This window comes from Chiloscyllium plagiosum, unplaced genomic scaffold, assembly GCF_037043375.1.
Source record: "Chiloscyllium plagiosum isolate Xiang-an unplaced genomic scaffold, Cpla_swu_hap1 HiC_scaffold_3, whole genome shotgun sequence".
In the NCBI taxonomy this organism is placed as follows: domain Eukaryota; kingdom Metazoa; phylum Chordata; class Chondrichthyes; order Orectolobiformes; family Hemiscylliidae; genus Chiloscyllium; species Chiloscyllium plagiosum.
The window spans coordinates 121,873,501-121,901,467 of NW_028270141.1; the positions used below are offsets into that span (position 1 = coordinate 121,873,501).

Here is a 27,967-nt window from a genome sequence, read left to right on the forward strand (position 1 = left end):
TTTGAGAGTAAGTTTCAGGAGAAAGAATGATTTGATGCTAATGGTTTTGACAAGATGGATGTGGAAATGATGTTTTCCCTTGGGGGTGAGCCCAGAACTTAGGATGGCATGGTGGCTCAGTGGATAGCACTACTGCCTCAGAGTGGTAGGGACCTGGGTTCAATTCCAACCTCAGGTGACTGTCTGTGTGGAGTTTGCACGTTCTCTCCGTGTCTGCGTGGGTTTCCTCCGGGTGCTCCACTTTCCTCCCACATTCCAAAGATGTGCAGGTCAGGTGAATTGGCCATGCTAAATTGACACATAATGTGTAGGTTAGGGGAATGGGTCTGGGTGGGTTACTCTTCAGAGGGTCAGTGTGGACTTGTTGGGCTGAAGGGCCTGTTCCCACACTGCAGGGATGCTAATTCTAACTAGGGGCTGCTGTTTTGAAACTGGGGGCTGAACATCACAAATCTCAAACAGGTGTTATTACAGGTGAAAAAGAACGGCAGCATCATTAGCTTCTGACCACGTAACCATCTGTTAAAGTGCAGCTTACAAAGCTCAGAAACAAACCCATCCAAATCTTCTACCTCTCTCCGGTACATCACTGACATGCATTTATGTGGTGCCTTCACCAGGGTAAAAATCCCCTGGTTTTAAACATGGGATCAATCTGCAGTTGTATCTGACTTATAGCTTGCCAGAAAATGTATAATCTGCCTGGTTGTTTTTGTTTTTGAAGGCCATAGCTTCCCGTTGAGTAAGTGCTGTATTTCATGGAGACTGTATCCAGAAGAATGAAAAATAACAGAAAAGCAGATCCACAGCCAGGAGAGGGAGGGATGCAGAAACTGGATTGAAATATCACAATAGATTAGAAAATGGCCACGGCGATATTGATTCATTCTTCACAGCTCATTGTGAAAGACAGTCTCCCTCAGCCTTGAATACACTGTGCCTGTTTATCTGGTTGTCCTCATGCTCAGACCTGTTAACTCACAGTCATCGTTTTCAGATCTTATTCCCAATTCCAACCTTGGCTTTCTTAGATATTCTCATGAATCCAGACAGCGAAGTATTTGTTTCCTCATTGAATCAGAGTATTTAAAATGTCTATTCACTACCTGCCAGACACAGGAACAATATTTCTTCATCCTAAAGGAAACTAAAAGCCAGTCTGGATGAAGGCGCAGTTAACATATCTGGAACTGTCAGTGTTGCAAGGACTGTGCCTAAGGAACATAGCAAATGTAATTATGCTGATGAAAGAAAGCAATGAAACATTAATCAGGGAACTGTTTTTTTAGATTAGATTAGATTAGATTAGATTACTTACAGTGTGGAAACAGGCCCTTCGGCCCAACAAGTCCACACCACCCCGCCGAAGCACAACCCAACCATACCCCTTACCTAACACTACGGGCAATTTAGCATGGCCAATTCACCTGACCTGCACATCTTTGGACTGTGGGAGGAAACCGGAGCACCCGGAGGAAACCCACGCAGACACGGGGAGAACGTGCAAACTCCTCACAGTCAGTCACCTGAGGCAGGAATTGAACCGGGTCTCTGGCCCCATGAGGCAGCAGCGCTAACCACTGTGCCACCATGCCGCCAGGCTGTTAGCCTGTCCACTCACCAGTCATTGAGAAAATGCTCAAGGATTTTGTAGAATACAATCAATATCCTTCTAAGAGACCGCACACTATAGGGATAATCAGGATTTTACGTATTCGTTCATGGGACATGGATATCACTGGCTGGTTATTGCCCGTCCCAAGTTGCCCTTGAGAAGGTGGTGATGAACTGCTGCAGTCCATTTGCTGTATGAGGACTCACAATGCCATCAGGGAGGGAGGGTTTCTGACCCAGTGATTCTGAAGGAAGAGTGATATATTTCCAACTCCAGATGGTGAGTGGCATGGAGGGGAATTTGTAGGTGGTGGTGTTTGTCCTTCTGGGTGGAAGAGGTCGTGGGTCTTTGAAAGATCTTTGGCGAATCTTTGCAATGCATCTTGTACATACTGAGCGTCGATGGTAGAGGGAGTAGATGTTTGTGGATGTGATACCAATCAAGTGGGCTGCTTTGTCCTGGATGGTGTCAAGTTTCCTGAGTACTGTTGGAGCTGCACCCATCCAGGCAAGTAGGGAGCTATCCATCACAATCCTGTCTTGTGCCTTGAAGATGAGGGACAGGCTTTGCTGAGTCAGAAAGTGGGCTATGCACTGCAGTATTCCAATCTCTGACCTGTTCTTATAGCCATTGTGTTTATGTGGCAAGTCCAGTGCAGTTTCTGGTCAATGGTAACCCCTGGATGTTGACAATGGAGAATACAATGATGGTAATACCACTGAACATCAAGGGGCAATGGTTAGATGATCTCTTGTTCGATATGGTAACTGCCTAGTACATGTTCAGTGCAAATGTCCTTTGCCACTTGTCAGCCCAAGTCTGGATATTGTCAATGATGCTGAACATTGTGCAATGATCGGCGAACATCCCCAATTCTGATCTTATGATGGAAGGAAGGTCATTGATGAAGCAGCTGAAGATGGTTGGGCCAAGGACACTACCCTGAGGAACTGCTACAATGGTGTCTTGGAGCTGAGATGACTGACCCCCAACAACCATGACCATCTTCCTATGTGCCAGGTATGACTCCAATCAATGGAGAGTTAGCCCCCCCAGTTCCCACTAATTCCAGTTTTACTAGGGTTCCTTGATGCCACACTCAGTCAAATGCAGCCTTGAGGTCGAGCGCTGTCACTCTCACCTCCCCTCTGGAATTCAGCTCTTCTGTCCACGTTTGAGCCAAGGCTGTAATGAGGTCAAGAGCTGAGTGCCCCTGGTAAAACCCAAACTGGGCCTCACTGAGCAGGTTATTGCTGAGCAGGTGCTGCTTGCTAGCTCTGGTGGTGACACCTTCCATCACTTTACTGATGATCAAGAGTAGACTGATGGGGCGGTCACTGGCCAGGTTGGATTTGTCCTGCCTTTTATGTTCAAGACATACTTGGGCAATCTTCCACATTGTTGGGTAGATGCCAATGTTGTAACTGTACTGGAACAGCTTGGTTAGGGGAGCAGCAAGTTCTGGAGCACAAGTCTTCAGTACTTCAGCCTTTGCAGTATCCAGTGTCTCCAACCGTTTCTTGACATCACGTGGAGTGAATCGAATTGGCTGAAGGCTGGCAGCTGTGATGCTGGAGACCTTTGCAGGAAGTTGAGATGGATCACTCCTTCAGCACTTCTGGCTGAAGACTGTTGTAAATGATTCATCCTTATCTTTTCAACTAACGTGCTAGACCCCCCCTCTCCCATTATTGAAGATGAGTTCAGAAGCAATGGGTCATTCTCACAAGTCTACTGGAATTCTTCGAGGTAGTGGGAAAATGAGCAGATGGCTGTTATCCAAAGGTACAACAGAGATTTACCAGGAATGAGGGCTTACAATACAAAGACAGACTGAGGAAGCTGGGGTTCTCTGTGGAGAAGGCCAATAGGAGACTTGATGGAGATAATCAAAATCGGGAAGGGTTTAGATGGATTAAACAAATAAAAGTGTTTTCAGTCACTGAAGAGTCACTTCTACTGGAGGCAAATTTGAGGCGATGCCAAAGAATCAAAGGGGCATGTAATTTTGGTACGGAATATTTTGTTTCGGAATATTATGTCTGACAGGCTGGTGAATACAAGTAAACACTCAAACAGGAAAAATCACAGAGATGTGGGAGAAGAGCAGGATTGGGCTTTGAGAGAGTTTCCCTCTTCCCTCCCACATCCCCCTGCCACCCAGCATTCCACTCCCCACTCATCCTGCCACCTCCCACTCCTCCATTTGCCCACCATTCCCCCCAACTCAGCATACCCCCCCCCCCCCACCCCACACACCACTCACCCCACCTCCCCTGCACCCTCCATCTCTCCCAGTTCCCCACCATCCCACAGCCTGACAACACATGCGTCTCCGATGTCCTGTTACGGTCAGCAGACCTCACACCTGCACATGGGCAGGGCCCATTTTAACCTTACGGATAATCTCTTTGAACCTTTAATCCTTCAAACTGACACCAAGGCTGTTATATATGATGCAGTATGATGCCAATAGTGTGGGTTCAATTCTCACACTGGCTGAGGTTACCTTCTCACCCTCTCCCCTCGCCTGAGGTATGGGGACCCTCAGGTTAAACCAGCACCAGTCAGGGTCAGACAGGACTGCACTGGCTTCATCCTTTGTTTAAAATAAAGATAGGAAATGCTGGAGTAACTCAGCAGATCTGGCAGCAGCATCTGTGTTCGATGGGATTTAGAAGGATTGGGAGGGGAAATCTGATTAAAACATTACAGAATATTGAGAAGCTGAGAAGCTAGAGAAGATATTTCCACTAGTAGGTGAGACTAGGACCGAAGGACATGTCCCGAGTGAAGGGATGACCCTTTAGAACTGAGGAAAAGAGGAATTTCTTCAGCCAGAGGGTGGGGAATCTGTGGAACTCATTGTCACAGAGAGCTGTAGAGGCCAAGTCATTGAGTGTCTTTAAGACGTAGGTAGATGGGGTCTTTATTGGTCAGGGGATCATGGGTTACGGGGAGAAGGCAGGAGAATGGGGTTGAGAAATCTACCAGCCATGACTGAATGGTGGAGCAGACCCGATGGGCCAAATGGCCTAATATTGTTCCTAACTTAAATATACATTCTTGTATGTCGTGCGTTTTCTCATCAGACCTCCATTCACTTTTAAAAACAATTTCAGAAGATTTACCTGTTCATTTAGTGATGAAACCAGGTCAAATCAAGGGCCTAATGTACTGACTGACTGGATGCTAATCTTGGGAAAACAATGCCAGGATAGATGAAGTCACAAAAAAAATGTCATTTTATAATGAAGCACAAGATTCAGAATTATAGTTAAGGGACAAAAACCGGCGCATCATATTAAAAACCTTAAAAATCCTCTTCCCTTTCTGACACACACTGGTAATTCCGTGTGCCACCCATTTCTTCCCCATGATGGATCTACACTTCCTGCCGTTCCCCATCCATCGATACCCTCCAATGATTGGCTGAACAACCTCCCATCAACACATCTCCCCTTTAACTCCACTGGCCAACAGCCCCCTCACTGCCTCAGGTAAATGGCATTGTTTTGGGAGTGAATTCAGGTTAAATCTTAACCCTGGTTGAAACTTTATTGCTGGAACAGCACAGCAGGTCAGGCAGCATCCAGGGAACAGGAGATTCGACGTTTCGGGCACAGGCCCTTCTTCAGGATTTTTTGGCCTGTGCCCGAAACGTCGAATCTCCTGTTCCCTGGATGCTGCCTGACCTGCTGTGCTGTTCCAGCAATAAAGTTTCAACTTTGATCTCCAGCATCTGCAGACCTCACTTTCTCCTCTAAATCTTAACCCTGTTTATTCCAGTTATACTCAGAGCCCCAAACACTTCATTCCTGAAGATGAGTTGTTTTATCGTATTCTGCTTATTATCATTTTATTAAAATACATTATAATGTTCTGACAAAAAGATTCACTGCTGTGTCTGCCTTGAAACATCTCTCTCCCTATTATGTGTTTTTATTAACCAGCCACACACACACATAAAGGAAAACTGCCAAGCACCAGCTAACTGCAGGGAGGTAATGGTCTAGTGGTATTATTACTGGATTATGAGGCCAGAGATGCGGGTAATGCTCTGGGTTCAAACCTTGCTGCACCAGCTGGTGGAATGTGAAGTCCATTTTAAAAAATGCTGGAATTAAGAATCTAACAATGATCATGAAACAGTTGCTGATTTTAACAAAATGAAAGAGCTGAAGATGCTGGAAATCTGAAACAAAACAGAAATTGCTGGAAAAGCTCAGCAGATCAGGCAGCATCAGTGGGGAGAAATCAAAGTTAATACTTTCGTCTAGTGACCCTTCTTAGGAACAGTTGTTGATTGTTGGAAAAACACATCTGGATCACTACAGCAGCACGCTGGCTCAGTGGTTAGCACTGCTACCTCACAGCACCAGGGACCTGGGTTTGATTCCAGCCTCAGGCAACTGTCTGTGTGGAGTTTACACACTCTCCCTATGTCTGTGCGGGTTTCCTCCCACAGTCCAAAGATGAATGTGCAGGCCAGGTGAATTGGCCATGCTAACTTGCCCATATTATTAGGTGCATTAGTTAGGGGTAAATATGGGGAAGGGGTCTGAGTGGGTTAGTCTTAGGAGGGTCGGTGTGGACTTGTTGGGCCAACGGGCCTGTTTCCATTCTGTAGGGAATTAATCTAATGTCTCTTAGGGAAGGAAACTGTCATCCTTACTGGGTCTGGCCTATACGTGACTCCATACTCTGAACTGCTCTCTGGGATAGCAATAAATGCTGCCTTAGCCAGTGCTGGCCTCATTGCGTGAATGAATCAGTGTGTATCATTTAAACACCCTGCCATTGTGTGATTCACAACTCCCTGCTGTTCTGATTCATTCCATTGATTTCTCCATGATGCACACTAGCTCCACAATGTATCTGCTTTCTAACTAGAATCTCCCTATCGACCTCCCCATCCCCTTGCCTTCAAACAGTCCACTGCTCATTCACTTCCCTGAGTGCACACAAAGAAAATAAGTTCCTCTACCTCAAAACTGTACTGACTGGTGAAAAAAATAAATCAGTAACACAATGCCATTTGATTCAGACTGGGCACGATGAGGGGTATGTGACTGGTAGGTAAAATCAATGCTGCGATCACCTTCACTTGGGGCAGAGGGTGAGACGTGACATTCCAAATGAGTACTGTGTGATTTACAAGCATCAGTGATGACATTTTCTCATTGCTTATAATTGATTCATGAAGCTATTACAGATTCAGTCCAGTGAAAAGAATAATGAATTATCCAAGAATGATTACCAGGCACTGTTCTCATCAGTGCAGTCTAATAATGGGGAAGTGAGTTAGGAGGGATGTTTATGGACGTTGTACAAGCTTTGAGATTACATGTCTGAAATCTGTGCTACTGTTATTTACAGTACAACAGTCCAGCTAGTCTGGACTCTGCGGTATGTTTTTGTCGTACTCTAACAGTCACCAATAGTCAGGGTGCTGCTACATGTCACTGACGCACAATTACACAATAGAATAGTGAGGCATATTTATACAGCATTCACCCACAGCTTAAAATGTCAACACCCCATAATTATTATATTAAACTACAGTAAGATCCTGTTTTATCTTGTTTCCCTTTAACATTGGTGATTTGTGCAGTTCTTATTCTTGCTTGACGTTATGAATTTCTAGTCATTTGATGTTAGTCTGCCAGTAGGGAGCAATCTTTGCCACTCCTTGATCTGCTCTCTTACTATCAGGCCTTAGGGTTTACAATGTCTCCCAGTCCCTCATCCACCGTCTCATTGCTGATGCTGCTCCTAGACCCTTCCTCTCTCTGGAGACCCCTGCTTGCCCCCCTCCCACTGGTTCCCTCTCCTGAACCCTCGCTGTCTCTAAGGGCTGGAGGTGGAGGGACAAGAGGCTGGATTGACAGCTCCGACTACCACCTGTTCCTCACTGAGTCAGCTTCATTCCAGACCAGACCAGCCCCCACAGTGTACAGAGCAACCTGGAACCCAGCCCCCATCAGGGACTGACAGGAGACAAGATGAAAATTAACAATCCATACCACAACAGCATTGCTTGAGAGTATTGACATTATGATTGTTTTTTCCTTCAGAAAGTACTTTGTGAATTATGTTAATCTTGCACTTTTAAAAGCATAAGCTCTTCACTCAAGTTATTAACAGGCTCTGAGCTGCTAATGAGTTGGCATCGAAGTCATTTTCCCATAGACTAAAGAGCCTATTCATTACACTGTCTCAGCGACTGGCAAACATCTCTCATCCATTTCAGTCCGAAAGCTTTTGATCCCATTTCCAGCTGTGAACAGTGCAATGTAAAACTCAGAGACACGCTGCCAGGGAAATACAAGGCAGCATAAGATTCAGGGAGAGCAGGGAAGGGGTGCAGTGGGAGGGGCGTGGGCTGCCTTTTCCTCATTCCCCATCATTCCACTCAATCAAACTGCATTACAAGGGCTGGAGAGAGGGGGGAAACTGTGTGGGGAAGGTGTGACACTGACAGCCACCCAGGTTCACCAGGCAAGAGAGGGGGAAGTGATGGCCCAATGGCATTATCATGTGCCAATTACTCCACAGCTTCATGGGTAATGTCTGGGGAGCTGGGTTCGAATCCCAACACAGCAAATGGTGGAATGTGAGTTTAATTTAAAATTTTGGAGTTAAGAGTCTAATAATGACCATAAAACAGCTGTTTTTTTTTTAAAAGGAAGAAAACTACTGTCATGTGAGTCCAGACCCAGAACAATGTGGTTGGCCCTTAAACGGCCCTCTGTTCAATTAGAGGTGGCCTAGCCAGTGACACCCACATTCTGTAAGTGAATTCGAACAAAGAGATCCTGCCAGTGCAGGTTACAGCACAGGAAGCAGCTGCTAACCAACTGTGAGAGGCTGAGCACGCCCCACACCAGTGACACCTGGCAGGTCAGCTCAGACAGGAGCTCCGGCGAGGTGCCACTCATCTCCTGCCTGAAGATGCAGATGAGAACCTGTCCTTTGCTGACACTAGGAATGAAATGAAAGATCAGCTCCATGATCGCGGGAAGCTGAAGCTACCGCTACAGTGAGCTGACCTCATCCTACACAGAGCACGGTTGGCACAGACTGGAAGACGTGCTGCACTGTATGACAGTGACAGAGAGGGCACACTGACCTCTCCTTCCCGCCATACTAACCTGAGCACTTCTCACCACTGTCCATGGATCCCTCTTCCATACCCTCCCTATGTCAATCTATGCTCTCTGTAATTCTCAGGACCTTTAATTTCCTGAGCCAACTTAATATCTAATCATGCAAACCCATGTTCCCCACTCTCGGTCTGGCTTTTTACACCTGCCAACTTATTGCCAACTCATGTTAATCTATGCCCACCATTTACCCTTCCATCTTCCACGCCAATTCACCTAATATCCACCAAGGGTGGACTTCAGGAACCAAACTGAGATAAAATAAGATAAAGTTCCAGGAATGTGTTACCGATGTCACTGTATTTTTTTAAAAAAATTATTTATAAAAAGCCCATTCAATAATTTAAACTCTTCAAAGGCAGCTCCTTGCTTTAAAACAACTTACAGCTATGCAGCTAACTGAATTTACAGTTCCCACATTGTGATGGTAGCTTATGAAAACAGTCAAGTAGAAATACTGTCATTTGATAAATATAGATCTGAAGCTTATGCTGACAACATCCATTAAATTTGCGAGCAGCTATTTTTATTAACTTCAGTCTGGATGGATTTTTTTTCTCAAAATTTAAAGAGCAAGGGACTTAAATGATTTGAGAATTGCCCCAATTGCCCCTTATCCATCTTATCTGCACATTCATAGCCACTCTTAACAAACTGAAAAGGGTATCTGACATCTTCCAAAAGACATCTAAATGGTACTCACCTTCTCCAAATTCTGGCAGATTAAGACCTGTACTTCAAGTATCTAAAGCCCACTAATGATTTCTCAGAGACCTGGGTGACCAAAAGTACTTCTGCTTGAAAGCAGCTAATTGTGAAAGGTGTAGCTGCTTCTGTAAACCCTGGACCTCTGTGAAACATTTCACTACATCACCCATCACCCTGCCTGGTGAAAATGCTGGATGTGACACTCGGAGTGAGTCTTCAGGATTGCAACCTACAGCACTTTCTTGGCTTCCAACTTTGCAAAACTCTGAGCTGACGTGTTCAACCATTTGATTAATGAGATGTAGGCAAATCACTTTTTGGAGGTCTGTTCCAACAATGATTAACTCTGCCCTTCATCACCTCCCACTGGCTTCAAACCAGGTCATTAAATATCAGCAAGTACTCAATGTCCTAAATAGCCTCCTCTGTGCTATATTAACTCTATCTTTACATAACTATTTGAACAATCTCAGCATATCAGAGGGAAGAAATTCCTCAAGGCATTGTACTTAGCAAAGAGGTTAACATGCTGATGACATTTATTTTCGGAATAGTCATTAATCAGTTTATTTTTGTTAAAATCCTGCCCACGGGAATTTGATAGCAACACATTCATCAGTTTGTTGAATTTAGTGCAAAGATGAATTGGCCATTTGGTTGGATTAGCAGCATCACTGCTGGAAATGCACCCTTGAACTTTGGATCCCAAGAAGAGCTCCTGTATAAACTATCTACCTGGAGGAGAAAGTGAGGACTGCAGATGCTCATATCAACTATCTGTCTGTCTCAGTACTGGGAGTGGATGGGCTGTGCTGGGTGACATCTATAAAGCATGTGTACGACATCTGCTGGGCAAAAGCTGGCACTGCAACTCTCCACTGACCCACATCCTCATTTGTGACTTGCAACTGAACAATGATACGGAACTCTATCAAAAGAAGGAATTTAAAAACTCTACCTTTAGAAACTGTCAAACTAAGAGCTTATGATTCACTCACTGATTTTGTATCAGTTTCCTTGAAGTAATTCATATAAAGGAAAACCGCATGGACGTTTACTGAAGACTAACATTCAATCAAACCCCACTTTTGCAAGCATTTGTATTGATCTTTATCACATGAGTGTGAAAGTAATGCCATGCCACTATTAAAAAGTGGTGCTAATTCCCATTGAAGAAGTTCATTGATGTCTTGAGGTTTATTTGACATTTCTTTTCAAACAATGCCCAAAATGATGATAATATTTTGTAAACAAGAATGTACACTAAGGATCTCATTTGTGTTTGATAATTTAATGGGATGTCATTATTACATAAGCAGTCACAAATGCCATGTACCTTTTTAACTTGTAAGATCCTAACTGTAGAATGCAATTAAAAAGCAAGTTGAACACGTAAAACAAAGGAGTAAGGGCGCACCTCAGTGTCTGAGTGAGAGAGTGACCGAGTGAGAGAGTGACCGAGTGAGAGAGTGACCGAGTGCCATAGTGACCGAGTGAGAGAGTGTCCGAGTGAGAGAGTGTCCGAGTGAGAGAGTGTCCGAGTGAGACAGTGACCGAGTGAGACAGTGACCGAGTGAGACAGTGACCGAGTGAGACAGTGACCGAGTGAGACAGAGACCGAGTGAGAGAGTGTCCGAGTGAGAGAGTGTCCGAGTGAGAGAGTGTCCGAGTGAGAGAGTGTCCGAGTGCCACAGTGACGGAGTGAGACAGTGACCGAGTGCCACAGTGACCGAGTGCCACAGTGACCGAGTGCCACAGTGACCGATTGAGACAGTGACCGAGTGAGACAGTGACCGAGTGAGAGAGTGTCCGAGTGAGAGAGTGTCCGAGTGAGAGAGTGTCCGAGTGAGAGAGTGTCCGAGTGCCACAGTGACCGAGTGAGACAGTGACCGGGTGAGACAGTGACCGGGTGAGGCAGTGACCGAGTGAGGCAGTGACCGAGTGAGGCAGTGACCGAGTGAGGCAGTGACCGAGTGAGAGAGTGACCGAGTGAGACAGTGTCCGAGTGAGAGAGTGACCGAGTGAGACAGTGACCGAGTGAGACAGTGACCGAGTGAGAGAGTGTCCGAATGAGAGAGTGTCCGAGTGAGAGAGTGTCCGAGTGAGAGAGTGTCCGAGTGAGACAGTGACGGAGTGAGACAGTGACCGAGTGAGACAGTGACCGAGTGAGACAGTGACCGAGTGAGAGAGTGTCCGAGTGAGAGAGTGTCCGAGTGAGAGAGTGTCCGAGTGCCACAGTGACCGAGTGAGACAGTGACCGAGTGAGACAGTGACCGAGTGAGAGAGTGACCGAGTGAGAGAGTGTCCGAGTGAGAGAGTGTCCGAGTGAGAGAGTGTCCGAGTGAGAGAGTGACCGAGTGCCACAGTGACCGAGTGAGACAGTGACCGAGTGAGACAGTGACCGAGTGCCGCAGTGACCGAGTGCGGCAGTGACCGAGTGAGGCAGTGACCGAGTGAGGCAGTGACCGAGTGGGAGAGTGTCCGAGTGAGACAGTGACCGAGTGAGACAGTGACCGAGTGAGACAGTGACCGAGTGAGACAGTGACCGAGTGAGAGAGTGTCCGAGTGAGAGAGTGTCCGAGTGAGAGAGTGTCCGAGTGCCACAGTGACCGAGTGAGACAGTGACCGAGTGAGACAGTGACCGAGTGAGAGAGTGACCGAGTGAGAGAGTGTCCGAGTGAGAGAGTGTCCGAGTGAGAGAGTGTCCGAGTGAGAGAGTGACCGAGTGCCACAGTGACCGAGTGCCACAGTGACCGAGTGAGGCAGTGACCGAGTGAGGCAGTGACCGAGTGAGGCAGGGACCGAGTGAGGCAGGGACCGAGTGAGGCAGGGACCGAGTGAGGCAGGGACCGAGTGAGGCAGGGACCGGGTGAGACAGGGACCGGGTGAGACAGGGACCGAGTGCGACAGGGACCGAGTGCGACAGGGACCGAGTGCGACAGGGACCGACTGCCAGAGTGAACGAGTGATTCAGTGACCGAGTGAGACAGTGTCTGAGTGAGACAGTGACCGAGTTCGACAGGGTCTGAGTGAGACAGTGACCGAGTGCCACAGTGACCGAGTGAGACAGTGACCGAGTGAGACAGTGACCGAGTGAGACAGTGACTGAGTGCCACAGTGACCGAGTGAGACAGTGACCGAGTGAGACAGTGACCGAGTGAGACAGTGACCGAGTGAGACAGTGACCGAGTGCCACAATGACCGAGTGCCACAATGACCGAGTGAGACAGTGAGCGAGTGAGACAGTGACCGAGTGCCACAATGACCGAGTGAGACAGTGACCGGGTGAGACAGTGACCGAGTGAGACAGGGTCTGAGTGCGACAGGGACCGAGTACCAAAGTGACTGAGTGAGACAGTGACCGAGTGCCACAGTGTCTGAGTGCTACAATGACCGAGTGCCACAGTGACTGAGTAGGACAGTGACCGAGTGAGACAGTGACCGAGTGCCACAGTGACCGGGTGCGACAGGGACCGGGTGCGACAGGGACCGGGTGCGACAGGGACCGGGTGCGACAGGGACCGAGTGAGACAGGGACCGAGTGAGACAGGGACCGAGTGAGACAGGGACCGAGTGAGACAGGGACCGAGTGAGACAGGGACCGAGTGCCACAGTGACCGAGTGAGACAGTGACCGAGTGAGACAGTGACCGAGTGAGACAGTGACCGAGTGCCATAGTGACCGAGTGAGACAATGACTGAGTGAGACAGTGACCGAGTGCCACAGTGACCGAGTGAGACAGTGACCGAGTGAGACATTGACCGAGTGCCACAGTGACCGAGTGAGACAATGACTGAGTGAGACAGTGACCGAGTGAGGCAGGGACCGAGTGAGGCAGGGACCGAGTGAGGCAGGGACCGAGTGCCACAGTGACCGAGTGAGACAGTGACCGAGTGAGACATTGACCGAGTGCCATAGTGACCGAGTGAGACAATGACTGAGTGAGACAGTGACCGAGTGAGGCAGGGACCGAGTGAGGCAGGGACCGAGTGAGGCAGGGACCGAGTGAGACAGGGTCTGCGTGCGACAGGGACCGAGTGCGACAGGGTCCGAGTGCCACTGTGACCGAGTGCGACAGGGTCCGAGTGCGACAGGGTCCGAGTGCGACAGGGTCCGAGTGCGACAGGGTCCGAGTGCGACAGGGACCGAGTGCGACAGGGACCGAGTGAGACAGTCACAGAGTGCCACAGCGACCGAGTGAGACAGTGACCGAGTGAGACAGTGACCGAGTGCCACAGTGACCGAGTGCCACAGTGACCGAGTGAGAAAGTGACTGAGTGAGACAGTGACCGAGTGCCAGAGTGACCAAGTGAGACAATGACCGAGTGAGACAGTGACCGAGTGCCACAGTGACCGAGTGAGACAGTGACCGAGTGAGACAGTGACCGAGTGCCATAGTGACCGAGTGAGACAGTGACCGAGTGAGACAGTGACCGAGTGCCACAGTGACCGAGTGCCACAGTGACCGAGTGCGACAGGGTCCGAGTGAGACAGGGACCGAGTGAGACAGTCACCGAGTGAGACAGTGACCGAGTGCCACAGTGACCGAGTGCCACAGTGACCGAGTGCCATAGTGACCGAGTGAGATAGTGACCGAGTGCCACAGTGACCGAGTGCCACAGTGACCGAGTGCGACAGGGTCCGAGTGCGACAGGGACCGAGTGCGACAGGGACCGAGTGCCACAGTGACCGAGTGAGACAGTGACCGAGTGCCATAGTGACCGAGTGAGATAGTGACCGAGTGCCACAGTGACCGAGTGCCACAGTGACCGAGTGAGACAGTGACCGAGTGAGACAGTGACCGAGTGCCATAGTGACCGAGTGAGATAGTGACCGAGTGCCACAGTGACCGAGTGCCACAGTGACCGAGTGCGACAGTGACCGAGTGAGACAGTGACCGAGTGCCAAAGTGACCGAGTGAGACAGTGACTGAGTGCCACAGTGACCGAGTGAGACAGTGACCGAGTGAGACAGTGACCGAGTGCCATAGTGACCGAGTGAGACAATGACTGAGTGAGACAGTGACCGAGTGCCATAGTGACTGAGTAGGACAGTGACCGAGTGAGACAGTGACCGAGTGCCACAGTGACCGAGTGCCACAATGACCGAGTGAGACAGTGACCGGGTGAGACAGTGACCGGGTGAGACAGGGTCTGAGTGCGACAGGGACCGAGTACCAAAGTGACTGAGTGAGACAGTGACCGAGTGCCACAGTGTCTGAGTGCTACAATGACCGAGTGCCACAGTGACTGAGTAGGACAGTGACCGAGTGCCACAGTGACCGGGTGCGACAGGGACCGGGTGCGACAGGGACCGGGTGCGACAGGGACCGGGTGCGACAGGGACCGGGTGAGACAGGGACCGAGTGAGACAGGGACCGAGTGAGACAGGGACCGAGTGAGACAGGGACCGAGTGAGACAGTGACCGAGTGCCACAGTGACCGAGTGAGACAGTGACCGAGTGAGACAGTGACCGAGTGAGACAGTGACCGAGTGCCATAGTGACCGAGTGAGACAATGACTGAGTGAGACAGTGACCGAGTGCCACAGTGACCGAGTGAGACAGTGACCGAGTGAGACATTGACCGAGTGCCACAGTGACCGAGTGAGACAATGACTGAGTGAGACAGTGACCGAGTGAGGCAGGGACCGAGTGAGGCAGGGACCGAGTGAGGCAGGGACCGAGTGCCACAGTGACCGAGTGAGACAGTGACCGAGTGAGACATTGACCGAGTGCCATAGTGACCGAGTGAGACAATGACCGAGTGAGGCAGTGACCGAGTGAGGCAGGGACCGAGTGAGGCAGGGACCGAGTGAGGCAGGGACCGAGTGAGGCAGGGACCGAGTGAGACAGGGTCCGAGTGCGACAGGGTCCGAGTGCGACAGGGACCGAGTGCGACAGGGACCGAGTGAGACAGTCACAGAGTGCCACAGCGACCGAGTGAGACAGTGACCGAGTGCCACAGTGACCGAGTGCCACAGTGACCGAGTGAGACAGTGACTGAGTGAGACAGTGACCGAGTGCCAGAGTGACCAAGTGAGACAATGACCGAGTGAGACAGTGACCGAGTGCCACAGTGACCGAGTGAGACAGTGACCGAGTGAGACAGTGACCGAGTGCCATAGTGACCGAGTGAGACAGTGACCGAGTGAGACAGTGACCGAGTGCCACAGTGACCGAGTGCCACAGTGACCGAGTGCGACAGGGTCCGAGTGCGACAGGGTCCGAGTGCGACAGTGACCGAGTGAGACAGTGACCGAGTGCCACAGTGACCGAGTACCATAGTGACCGAGTGAGACAGTGACCGAGTGAGACAGTGACCGAGTGCCATAGTGACCGAGTGAGACAATGACCGAGTGCCATAGTGACCGAGTGAGACAGTGACCGAGTGAGACAGTGACCGAGTGCCATAGTGACCGAGTGAGACAGTGACCGAGTGCGACAGGGTCCGAGTGCGACAGGGTCCGAGTGCGACAGGGTCCGAGTGAGACAGGGACCGAGTGAGACAGTCACCGAGTGAGACAGTGACCGAGTGCCACAGTGACCGAGTGCCACAGTGACCGAGTGCCACAGTGACCGAGTGCCACAGTGACCGAGTGAGACAGTGACCGAGTGAGACAGTGACCGAGTGAGACAGTGACCGAGTGCCACAGTGACCGAGTGAGACAGTGACCGAGTGAGACAGTGACCGAGTGAGACAGTGACCGAGTGAGACAGTGACCGAGTGAGTAAGTTTGGGAATTTGGTTTAAAGTGGGATTTGGTGCAGACAGGAAAGAGTTGCTTTTAGTAAGGCTTATTGCAGAAAGTAACTGTGCTGAGTGGGGAGTCTGGTGAAGGGCAGGGAGGAGGCATATTTTATCTGACTCTTTTTCAGTAACTTGGTAAGAAATTGCTATTAGGGACTGTTTTTAAATTTCTGTCAATTGGAAATTTTTAAAGAAGTATCTATGGTTGTATTTAAAAGAAATGCCAGGAATAAGGAAAAGTCAGGGTCAATATAATAAAGTAATATAAGTGATCCAAGGCAGAATAGAGTTAACATAAAGGTGAAATAAGATGCGGCAGCACAGCTCAGCGGCGTGGAATGTAATATGTAGGAATACATGGCGCCTCCTGGTGTTCGAGACAGCCACATGCTGCAGCTGTGGGTTTCAGAGCGTGAGTGGTGGCTGGAGTCACACCTTAAGGGCCTGGAGGCAGAGAAGGAATGGGCGACTGAGGTCAGCGCTGCAGGAACACCCTGGCTTCCTGTTCACAAGTCAGTTTTCCTTTTGGAAGCTGATGAGGGTATTAGTGCAGTCAGAGCCCCGTTTGTGGTTCCGTAAGCTGCCTGGCTACACCAGAGGAAAAAAGGATGGGCAATGGTGACAGCAGATCCATTAGCTCGACCGACCTTTCTCTGGCCGTGGAGATGACTCCAGGATGGTACGTTGTCTCCCTGGTGCAAGGATCAAGGACATCTCAGAGTGACTACAGGGCATTCTTCTGGGGAAGGGGGTAAACAGCCAGAAGTCATGGTCTCCGCTGGTACCAATGACTTGGGGAGGAAGGGGGATGTGGTCCTGCAATCAGAGTTTAGAAAAGAATAGAACAGTCTCTATTGTCATGTGCACTTGGCTCCAGAACTCACCTCCCGGACTCATCTCCCAGGCTGGCCCGGGCTCAGACTGTCCCACCGTGCTGGGCAGGGGGCCAAGGGATCTCAAAAATAGTCAAGAATTTTCAATCCCTCTCTGGCTTTAGGAAAGGTGCCAGAGGAGCTGAGGTCAGCCAATGTGGTAATATTAATCAAGACAGAAGTGATAATCCAGGAATCCACAGAGCAAACCTCGGTGATGGAGAAACTATTGGAAGCGATTCTGAGGGGCAGGACTAACCTGCATCTGGAGAGGCCGGGATTAATTAAGAACAGTCTGCATGGGTTTGCGAAGGGGAGGTCATGTCTGAGAAACTTGAATTTTTCAAAGAGGTGACCAGGTATGTCGATGAGGGGAATGTTTTTGTTATGGTCTACTTGGCCCAGCACGGTGGGACAGTCTGAGCCCGGGCCAGCCTGGGAGATGAGTCCGGGAGGTGAGTTCTGGAGCCAAGTGCACATGACAATAGAGACTGTTCTATTCTTTTCTAAACTCTGATTGCAGGACCACATCCCCCTTCCTCCCCAAGTCATTGGTACCAGCAAGGCTTTTAGTAAGATTCCACATGGGTGACTGATAGCAAAGGGATGAGCCTATGGAATACAAAGGATGCAATGGAGTTTTACCAGGATGTCACCTTAAATGGACAGACTGGGGTTATTTTCCTTGGAGCAGAGGAGATTGAAGGGGACATGATTGAGATGTATAACATTATGTGGGGCACAGATAGGATAGACAGGAAGAAATGTTTTCCCCTTGATGAGGGTCCAATGACCAAGCCCCACAGATTTAAGGTAAGGGGCAGGAGGTTCAGACATGTGAGGAAAAACACTCACCCAGAGGCTGATGGGAAATCTCACTGCCTGTCAGGGTGGTGGAGGCAGAACCCCTCAGGACATTGAAGAAGTATTTAGATGTGCACTTGGGCTGCCAAAACATACAAGGCGATTGGCCAAGTGCTGGGAAATGAGATTAGAATAGTTAGGTGGCTGTTTTTGACTAGCGTGGATGTGACCGATCAAAGGACCTTTTTCTGTGCTGTATATCTCTGTCTGTAGTTGCTGGGCTTGTCATAGAATCAATCAGCTTAACTGCGGTGGAAGGAAAGCTTCTAGAAAGAATTATTCAGGATTGAATTGATAGTCACAAAAAGCTGGATTGATTCGGAAGAGTCAACACAAATTTCTAAATGGGAAATTATGTTTGACTAACTCGCTGGAATGTTTTGAAGAAAGGGACGATGAGGATGATGCAGTTAATCTGGGCTTCATGGATTTCCAGAAAGCATTTGATGCAGTGCTGCACACTGGACCTGAGAGGAAGGTTAGAGGTCACAGCATTAAAGGGACAGTAGCAACACTGATACAAAATTGGCTGAGTGATAGGAAACAGAGAGGAATGGTCAGTGGATATTTTTGGGGCTGAGGGAGGCTTTGTAGTGGGATTCCACGGGGGCAGGGAATTGGCACTAAGCCATGAAGCTCATTTGCAGAACTGATACAGACACAATGAACAAGTGGCCTCCTTCTGTGCCCTATGAATAATGGCCACCTTACTGATTCTTAACCATGTATTTTATTGAAAACGCTTCATGTTCTGTCACATTTGTACTACCTCAAACCATCCACACAGAATGGAACAGTTAAGGCAAACTGTCAACTAGAAATCTATAACTGCTGTTCAGATTTAAAAATTACAATAAGTACAATAGCGATGTTAAGAAGTTTTTCATTGACACCTTATGGTCCAGGTTAGCCACTGCAACTATTGAATGAAATCATATAATGCAACACTCGAATACTGTGGGAAATGAACTATATTTCAGTGGCGCAGTCTGTCACTAATTACAATCACATTTATTAATTAGTTCACTCAACAGCCACTTGCTCCCAGAATTAACTCTCGATGCTGTTCTGAGATTAAGTTCCCAATTGGACTCAAAATATTCTCAAAACTTAGGTGAGTACGCAATTTCTTCATAGTGTAATGTCTCGATTACATACAATTACTTACAATTTTGAAATATTTCAGAAATTTTGGAAACAAGATTGCAGAAAATACAAATCTCAGATTCCCATGGAGGGAATCATGACAATACTGACTGGTACAGACAGGATTCAGAAACGTAGGGTACAGAGATAGGGAGGGTTGGAGTGACTGGGGGAGGGTACAGAGATAGGGAGGGTTGGAGTGACTGGGGGAGGGTACAGAGATAGGGAGGGTTGGAGTGACTGGGGGAGGGTACAGAGATAGGGAGGGTTGGAGTGACTGGGGGAGGGTACAGAGATAGGGAGGGTTGGAGTGACTGGGGGAGGGTACAGAGATAGGGAGGGTTAGAGTGACTGGGGGAGGGTACAGAGATAGGGAGGGTTGGAGTGACTGGGGGAGGGTACAGAGATAGGGAGGTTTGGAGTGACTGGGGAGGGTACAGAGATAGGGAGGGTTGGAGTGACTGGGGGAGGGTACAGAGATACGGAGGGTTGGAGTGACTGGGGGAGGGTACAGAGATAGGGAGGGTTGGAGTGACTGGGGGAGGTTACAGAGATAGGGAGGGTTGGAGTGACTGGGGGAGGGTACAGAGATAGGGAGGGTTGGAGTGACTGGGGGAGGTTACAGATATAGGGAGGGTTGGAGTGACTGGGGGAGGTTACAGAGATAGGGAGGGTTGGAGTGACTGGGGGAGGTTATAGAGATAGGGAGGGTTGGAGTGACTAGGGGAGGTTAGAGAGATAGGGAGGGTCAGGTTCCTACTTTTCAAATTATCAGGACCAATCAATCATTCTTGTGGCCAGTGTTTTTTACCAGACTCTCTACTCCTTTTCTACCTACTGTATTCATCTAAAACTATAACTTTGTCCTGAACATCTAAAAAGGTGTCAGTTATTTTAACCTCCTAACCAGAGCGATGCATCTCCAGTCAATACCTTGAATAGTAAGATGGTGCTGTTTATATCGTCATTGTGCATCCCCAATGCCCTGGACCTGGAAGGAGAGTGTGCCCATTGCTGTTGCTTTTCCCTTGCCCAACCCTCTTTGCCACTGGCTGCCCCAATTTCCCATCACTCCCACTGGCTGCCCCAATGCCCCATCACTCCCACTGGCTGCCCCAATGCCCCATCACTCCCACTGGCTGCCCCACCTCATCATCCTCTTGCTGCAAATTTGAAAGCTATGTGCTGAAGACAGTTAGCCTTGTGGCTGAAGAGTGCAGGATGCAGGCTTAACATCAGAACCTGAACTCAACTGCTCCATGGCACAGGCACCTCCAACTTAGGTAACAGGTTTAGCCTCTATAATACAAGATTGTAGCCCTGCTGTCAATGATACACGCAGCAGCAGTCTCTGAGATCCATCGACAAGCTGTGAACAAATTTACCTATGAGTAATGACATCACAGGAATAATGACTGCATGGGCAGCTGTCATGGCAACAAGGACAACGATTCCAGAAATTAGGAAGTTGTTTTTGTTATTCATTTACAGGATGTGGGCGTGGCCGAATGAGCCAGCATTTCTTGTCCATCTCTAATTGCCGAGAGGACAATTGAGAGTAAGCCGCATTGCTGTGGGTCTGGAGTCACATGTAGGCTAGACCAGGTGAGGACGGCAGATTTCCTTCCCTCAAAAACATTAGTGAACCAGAGGGGGTTGTGACAATCAGCTGTGGTTACATGGTTGTAATCAGGTCAACTCTATTTCAGAATTTTTACTGAATTCAAATGTCACCATTAGCTGTGGTAGGATTTGAGCCCATGTCCCCTGAACATTGCCTGGGATTGAGGGAGGTGTCTGGATAACTAGTCCAATGACAGGGTTTTAATGCTGGCTTTTGGACCTCATCAATAATAGCTTAAATAATAAGCATGAAGCAGAGTGATACAGTAATTATAGCAATTAAATTTTAAATCAAAATATTTGAGACAAAAAAATTTTAACCATGATGTTAGCCACAATTAAACTTTCAGTTTCGTGACAGCCTTAATGCTCAGCATTCAGTGTTGTTTTTTGTAGCTACACAATGTTTCCCGTGAGGCTTTTGGCGCCTATTTCTGTTGAGTAATCTTTCACCAGTTGGGCAGCTTCCTTCGCGGTTCCCCAATGGAGGGAAACTCCAGCCACCCCATGGCCGTAATTGTGTACCAAGTACACGTGACTCCCCTCACGTTCCAGCTTCTCCTTCTCCAGCCTCAGCACGGCTCTGACAGGCCTCAGACCGACTCCTTTGAATAATTTACCAGCGCGCTGGAGACTTGGTTCTAAAGCACAGCACGCCTTGAAAATGGCCTCGCTGTCCGATGGGTCGACTGACATCCGCCAATCATCTTTCTGCCTTGTTCCACCCAAAGTAACGCTGGAGATTCCTGGGTAAATGTAAGAGGTGCCGTCGCCTACATGGACAAAGTGTTTGAGCCAAGGGGCGTGAACTTTATGAATCTGGCCCCTTACAGGATAAACGTTCACGTCCCCAGTAAGGGCCCTGGCTCCAATACCTGAACAGTTCACAATGATCTCATACTTCCCATGAAGTTCCCAGAAACCTGTGATCTTCCCCGTCTGTAACTGGCCACCTGCATTCTTTAACCTGGAATTAACAGTTCGAACTTTATCAATACACGGTGCATACAGAGAGAATTCTATGGTTGACATTCATCAATAGGTTTATTGGATTAAGAAAGAGAGTACGGGTTTTTTCTCCCTCGCCTTTAAGATCTCTCTGGAATGGCATTGTCAGTCATGTGACAGAGTCACTTAGCTATTTCCTCACCAAAACCTTTCTTCCTCCACCCAGTCGGCCCTTTGCAGTAACCGGTATTTTCCCAATCAATTCCCATTTCGGCTGCTCTTGTGACAACTGAATAGACATGAGTAAGGGGGACTAGTAACAGGAAGTGAAGTCATGGTAAGCCCAAGTGCAGCTAAACATGACCAAAAGCATCATGACAGATCCTCCAGATGGGAGTAAAATGAATCAGTTGTCCGATGATGAAACACATGAACATGCATCACTGGAGACAGGAAAATAAGGAGCAAGTGTCTCAGAAGCAAAGAATAGTGGAGGATGACTGAGACAGTGAGAGTGAGATAAAACAGAGCTGCAGAAAAAAATCATAAAGCAAACCTGCTACTATCTGATTAGCTGGAGTACTGAGACAGTTAGACACTGTCATCAAGGAATAGCTTGGAACAATCTTGTCAGATTATTATGGAATTCAAAGAAATGTGTCGAGACCCACAGTTGTGGATAGCCAACGGAATCAGTAGCAATGAGACAACATCTCAACATTCAAATCCCAGAAAAACAATCTCAGGTGAAAACAAAGATCTAAAAATCACTTGACTGAACTTAGTCAAATTACCTTGAGTTCTCCTGTGCTATTTGTTCCCAAACCTGATTTTAACAAAAAGCTTAATTGGCTGATGTGGACATGGCTGGCTGGGTCACCATTTATTACCCATCCCTAATTACCCCAGAGAGCAGTTGACAGTCAAGCACATTGCTATAGGTCTGGAGTCACATGTCGGTCAGATCAGGTAAGGACAGCAGATTTTCTCCCTGAGAAAAGACATTAGTGAACCAGATGGGGTTTTCTCCCTCAGCCATCTGCAACCGTTTTATGGTCAACATTAGACTCACAAATCCAGGGGTTTGTTGAATTCAAATTCCAACATCTGCCATGATGGGTTTTAAACCCAGGACCTGAGACCATTACCGGTGTCTCTCAATAAATAGACAAGCAATAATATCACTAGGTCATTGTCTTCCCTCCTAGGTTCAGCACAGATTACAGAAAAGTAAATGCAGTGATGAAAACAGCTTTGTACCCAAAGCCTCAATTAGACAATTATAGCAAGAAGATTGGTAGTGTCTCACTGCTCACCAAGACTGATTTATTGGAGGGGCACTCCCTGGTCCCATTGATATCAGGAACTAAAGAGACTTGTAGCAAACAGAAAAATATTTGAGACATGCCTTTCGGGTTTAACAATGCTCCAGCTATATTCCCAACATGAATGAACCAATTTGTAACTAGTGTATATAATTGTGTGCTTGGATGACGTATAATATATAGGAATGCCTGGGAAGAATATATGAAAGAACTGGATGGTTTATTTAAATAGTCTCAGCTAACTGACCTGGTAATAAAACTTTGCCGAGGTGATTTGCAAAAACAAGGGTAACTTACCTGGGATCCATTGTAGGACAAGGGCAAGTAGTGCTAAGAACAACAAAAGAGATTGATAGAATTCTTTGTTCATAAGCTTAACCATGAAACCACATAGATCTTTGAAGATGTGTGGCTTCTTTCAAAGATTTGTGGTTAACCTCAGCACTGCTACTGTACCTTTAACAGATCTGTTATGAAAACAGGCAAAGACAATGAGTTCTGAGCTGTGTTTGAGAAGTTGAAAGCGATCCTGATGAATGAACTAACCATTTAACAACAGGAATTAATAGTGGCAACTTAGAAGTGGATCTGTTTCCATTACAAGATGATGAACTAAATGTGAAGGAGCCAGTAGGGTACATTTCCAAGAAACTCAATCACTATCAAAAGGAATACTCTCCAGTGGGAAACAAAACTTGGGTATTTTACTCGGTCTCGAATGTTTTGAAATTCACACCTGTCAAAATCAGAAAGAGAAACTAATTTACAATTACCACAATCCTTTGGCCTTTGTAGAGAAATCTAAAAGTCAAAATGCAAGACTATATCATCATTGTTAATTCAACTTTATAATATAAGAATTGTTCATAGCAGTGGAAAAGATAACAGCATTTCAGATGCACCATCAAGAATGTAATAATGCTGGAATAGTTTGGATATTTTAAAAAGGTAGCAATAAATTGGATAAATCTTGTATAAGGAATGAATGAAGGTTTTTTTTTAACTTTGTTGTGGTAAGTGTCATATTTATATTGTAATGAAACACATGTAGAAATACTTAAGACATGTTAGAAGGATTTACGTGTACGGATTTTGAGAATTGGGAAATTTAAGGTTTGGATCAGAGTTTGCAGAGGATTTACCATGTGGCTTCTTAGCATTCAAGAATGAAAAGGTCAAAAAGAACTAGGGATGGTCGACTCTGTATAAAAATCAAGTGATTTTGGGAGAATAGGCCTTTAAAGGTACAGACAGACAAACTGGGTTTTGGAGAGAGCCCTTGCTGAAGGGTGCCCAGCAACATCCTCTGAACTGAATTTGTTGTGTCTTTCAGTAAATTATATTTTATCAATTGGGAAATTACCTCCAAGCTAGAAATAGTAAATGCTGTCTCTTCACAAAAAGTGGCAGTTGGTAGAAAACTGGCAGAAATCAAACCCCACTACTCCATGATCTCTCCAAACCTCTCTCTCCATCAGGAAAACAACATTCCTTAAAAAAAAAGGAGTTAAAAAGCTAGCTTGAAAAAAAATGATAAAGTTTCACAAATCAGGACTTCTAACTGTCTCACATCTGAATCTGAACTCCAATCTGACGATCTTCCATCACTTTGATCTTGTCAACAGGAAAATGAAGGGATTGAGAGAAGTCAACACATTCTGCTCTTTCAGTCTGGACTCTTGACCAACAGGATGCTTTTCGCCTAATATTTTCAATCTCATAATGCTCTTCAGAGCTTTGCTATCTTGTCCTGTCTGTATATTCATGATGTGAAGGTGCTGGTGTTGGACTAGGGTGGACAAAGTTAAGAATCATGCAACACCAGGTTATAGTCCAACAGGTTTATTTGTAAGTGCAAGCGTGTACTTACAGATAAACCAGTTGGACTATAACCTGGTGTTGTGTGTTTTATTACTTTTTATATTCATGAGTAGTGTGTTAGGATTAAGAGGGATATGATTTAGGTCTGACTGGTACACAGTTTGCCAATTAATTGAAGGATAAGTTTGTTCTTAACAAGAGAGTTGTTCTTGAGTTTACTGAAGATTTAAAGTTCCTTTTGTTCTAGATGGCAGTAATAAAGAGAAACAAATGAAATATTGTGGTGTTAAAAGTAAGAAACTTATATAGGCAGCATGGTAGCTCAGTGGTTAGCACTGCTGCCTCACAGAGCTAGGGACCTGGGTTTGATTCCACCCTCGGGTGGCTGTGTGGAGTTTGCACAGTCTCCCCAAATCTGTGTGGGTTTCATCTGGGTGCTCCGGTTTCCTCCCACAGTCCAAAGATGTGCAGGTTAGGTGAATTGGCCGTGCTAAATTGCCCATACCGTCTAGGCATGTGCAGGCTAGTTGGATTAGCCATGGGAAATGCAGAGATAAGATGGGTCTGAGTGGGATGGTCTTCGGAGGGTCAGTGTGGACTTGATGGGCTGAATGGTGTGCTTCCACACTGTAGGAATTATATATTTATGGTGTGGCTCACGGAGTAGTGGCCTTGATTTCTCTTCCCATCAGATCCCTAACACCAATTTAACCCAGATTCCAAACTGCAGACTAGAACAAACTCGGCTTCAGGCAATTGAGTTGAAACCATTGAATAAATGTATTTGGCAAATGGTTGTAGCCAGCAAGTAATTGAGCAATGATGTTTCACATAAGCGTAAGATTGGAAATGAAAGCTCAGTGGAGATATACAAGTGAGAGACAAGTGGAGGTGAACAACAGGAAATGTACAATCTGGAAAACACCAGCACAAGAAATTAGGCTTACAAGTACATCTGGAGAAAAATCTCCATATTCGAAGAACTTTAAAAGTAACCATATTCTAGGAACAACGCTGCTGTTTCCGGTTTCCAAAGAACACAGCTGGACCAGTGACTGACCAACGACTGTTTGTTGAGAAATCACTTAGCTACGTAGAATATACATGTTTTCATCAAATTAGCACTGATAATTCAGAATAAAACTTTAAACCATTCAACTAGCTTTAAGCACAAATTAGATGTTATACCTCTTTGATAATGCTAACAATGGTCATGTAATCGATATTGATGTCATGTCCTGCTCAGCAGGAGTCTTTGACAAAGGGATGTGAATTATCCTCACGTTCCATCATTCTCAATCCAGCCTTCCTAATTTGACTGTACATTTTGGAGACTCACAAATGTGCTTTCATGTGTTTACTGACAGATGTTGCCAATGTTAATTGGATTATTAGTTCAACCACAAAATGAAACACCACTATGTATAGTTTCCAGTTCATGGTTCTTGGGATTTCTCAATCTGAAACACAAGCATGGGAGATTCACCTTGTGTTGCAGATAACCATAGTTTCATATGGTCAAAAACAAATATCAAAGTAAATGAAAAATCACACATAGATTTAAGGACAAGATGTATTTTACAACTTGCAGAGTTAGAAAGAACATCTGCAGCACTATATCATACCGTAAAGAATGCTGAAATCAATGTCATGCAACAAGTAATGAGAAAGTCCAATTAATTGGAGAAATCATCACAGCGATGACTTTACACAAATATCAGAGACACTATACATTTAATCTTCCAAAGAGGATTATGTGAAAGTTAAAGTTTTCAGTCTAGTTATGTTTAGCAAATGCAGCAATGTTGATGAATGTGTGTCCCACATTACATGCAGGTTTGCCTGTTTATTCATTGCAGCCTGTTTTCCCAGAACTCATATCCACCATCAAAACTCGACCAATGCAGTACAGCAAAAAGATAAACCCAAAAGAACTGTGAATGCTGGAAATCAGAAACAAACAGAAAAACACAGCAGGTCTGGCAGCATCTACGTACAGAAATCAGAGTTAACATTTCAGGTCCAGTGACCCCTCTTCACAGCTGCATACAGAAAGCAGGGCTTGCCCTAATATTACAATTATCACCATGACCAGATGCCTAAAAGCACTGTACAGTCAGTGAAGTGTGATGTCAGAAATGTGTTGCCAAATTGAACACATCAAACTCCCCTAAACAGTAATTTGGGAATAACAAGATAATCTGGCTTGTTTTTGCCTGAGGGATAATGTCAGCCTCCTTCTCTCCTTCGAGCATCACGGTGACTCAGTGGTGAGCAGTGCTGCCTCACAGTACCAGGGACTCTGGTTCAATTCCAACCTCGGACAATGATCTGTGTGGAGTTTGCACATTCTCCCCGTGTCTGTGTGGGTTACCTCCAGGTGGTCTGGTTTCCTCCCACAGTCCAAAGATGTGCAGGTTAGCTGGATTGGCTGTGCTAAATTACCCATAGCATCCAGGGATGTATAGGCTAGGTGGATTAGCCATGGGAAACGCAGGACCAGAGTTTGGATGGGATGCTCTTTGGAAGTTCAATGATGGGCCAAATGCCCTGCTCCCACACTGTAGGGATTCTATGGATCAAAATAATGCCATGCAATCCCTTCTGTCCAGCATTAGCAGCAGGCAAGTCTGTGGTTTAACATCATATCTAAAAGACAGCAGTACTCCACTGGAGGACCAGCTTTGATTTTTGATTCCCAAATTCTGGAGTGGAGCCAGGACTTGGCTCCCTTCCGGCTCAGAGACAAGAATACAATCAACTGAACCTCAACAGGTACGACAGAAAGGGACTTCCCATATTGGTGTCAAAAGCCTTACCGTTTCTCCAACCAAGGTAAGTAGGAGGTACATTCGCAAAGCAAGGTCGTGTACATCCAGCCAAATGTAGCCTGTGGAAACCTCTTCAGCTCTGAATTATTCATAGTCCGGAACGCCAGCACAGAGTCAGACCAGTACGGGATAGGCTCTATAGGAACTTCTTTAAAGATCTCCCATCTAGAAAAGCATAGAAAGAAAACATTTAATTATTCAGAACAGCAACATAATATTTTATTTACCTTGGCATTTCTAAATCTCTCGACCAATCTAAAACCAATCATTTCTGTTACTCATATGAGGCTACGTGTTTT

At 46.7% G+C, this 27,967-nt stretch overlaps 1 protein-coding gene across 4 annotated transcripts in view; it reads right to left on the minus strand.

The window, feature by feature from the left end:
* Positions 1-27,967, minus strand: part of ddo (D-aspartate oxidase) — a 73,490-nt gene that overhangs the window by 12,589 nt on the left and 32,934 nt on the right. For 3 of the 4 annotated variants that reach the window (XM_087983078.1, XM_087983077.1, XM_087983079.1), the window contains exon 4: positions 27,657-27,833. In XM_087983078.1, coding sequence (XP_087839204.1) covers positions 27,657-27,833 — 177 coding nt within the window. Of the gene's footprint in view, positions 1-19,213; positions 21,711-27,656; positions 27,834-27,967 lie in introns of those variants that run through there. The other variant, XM_043687130.2, reaches the window with a different exon arrangement.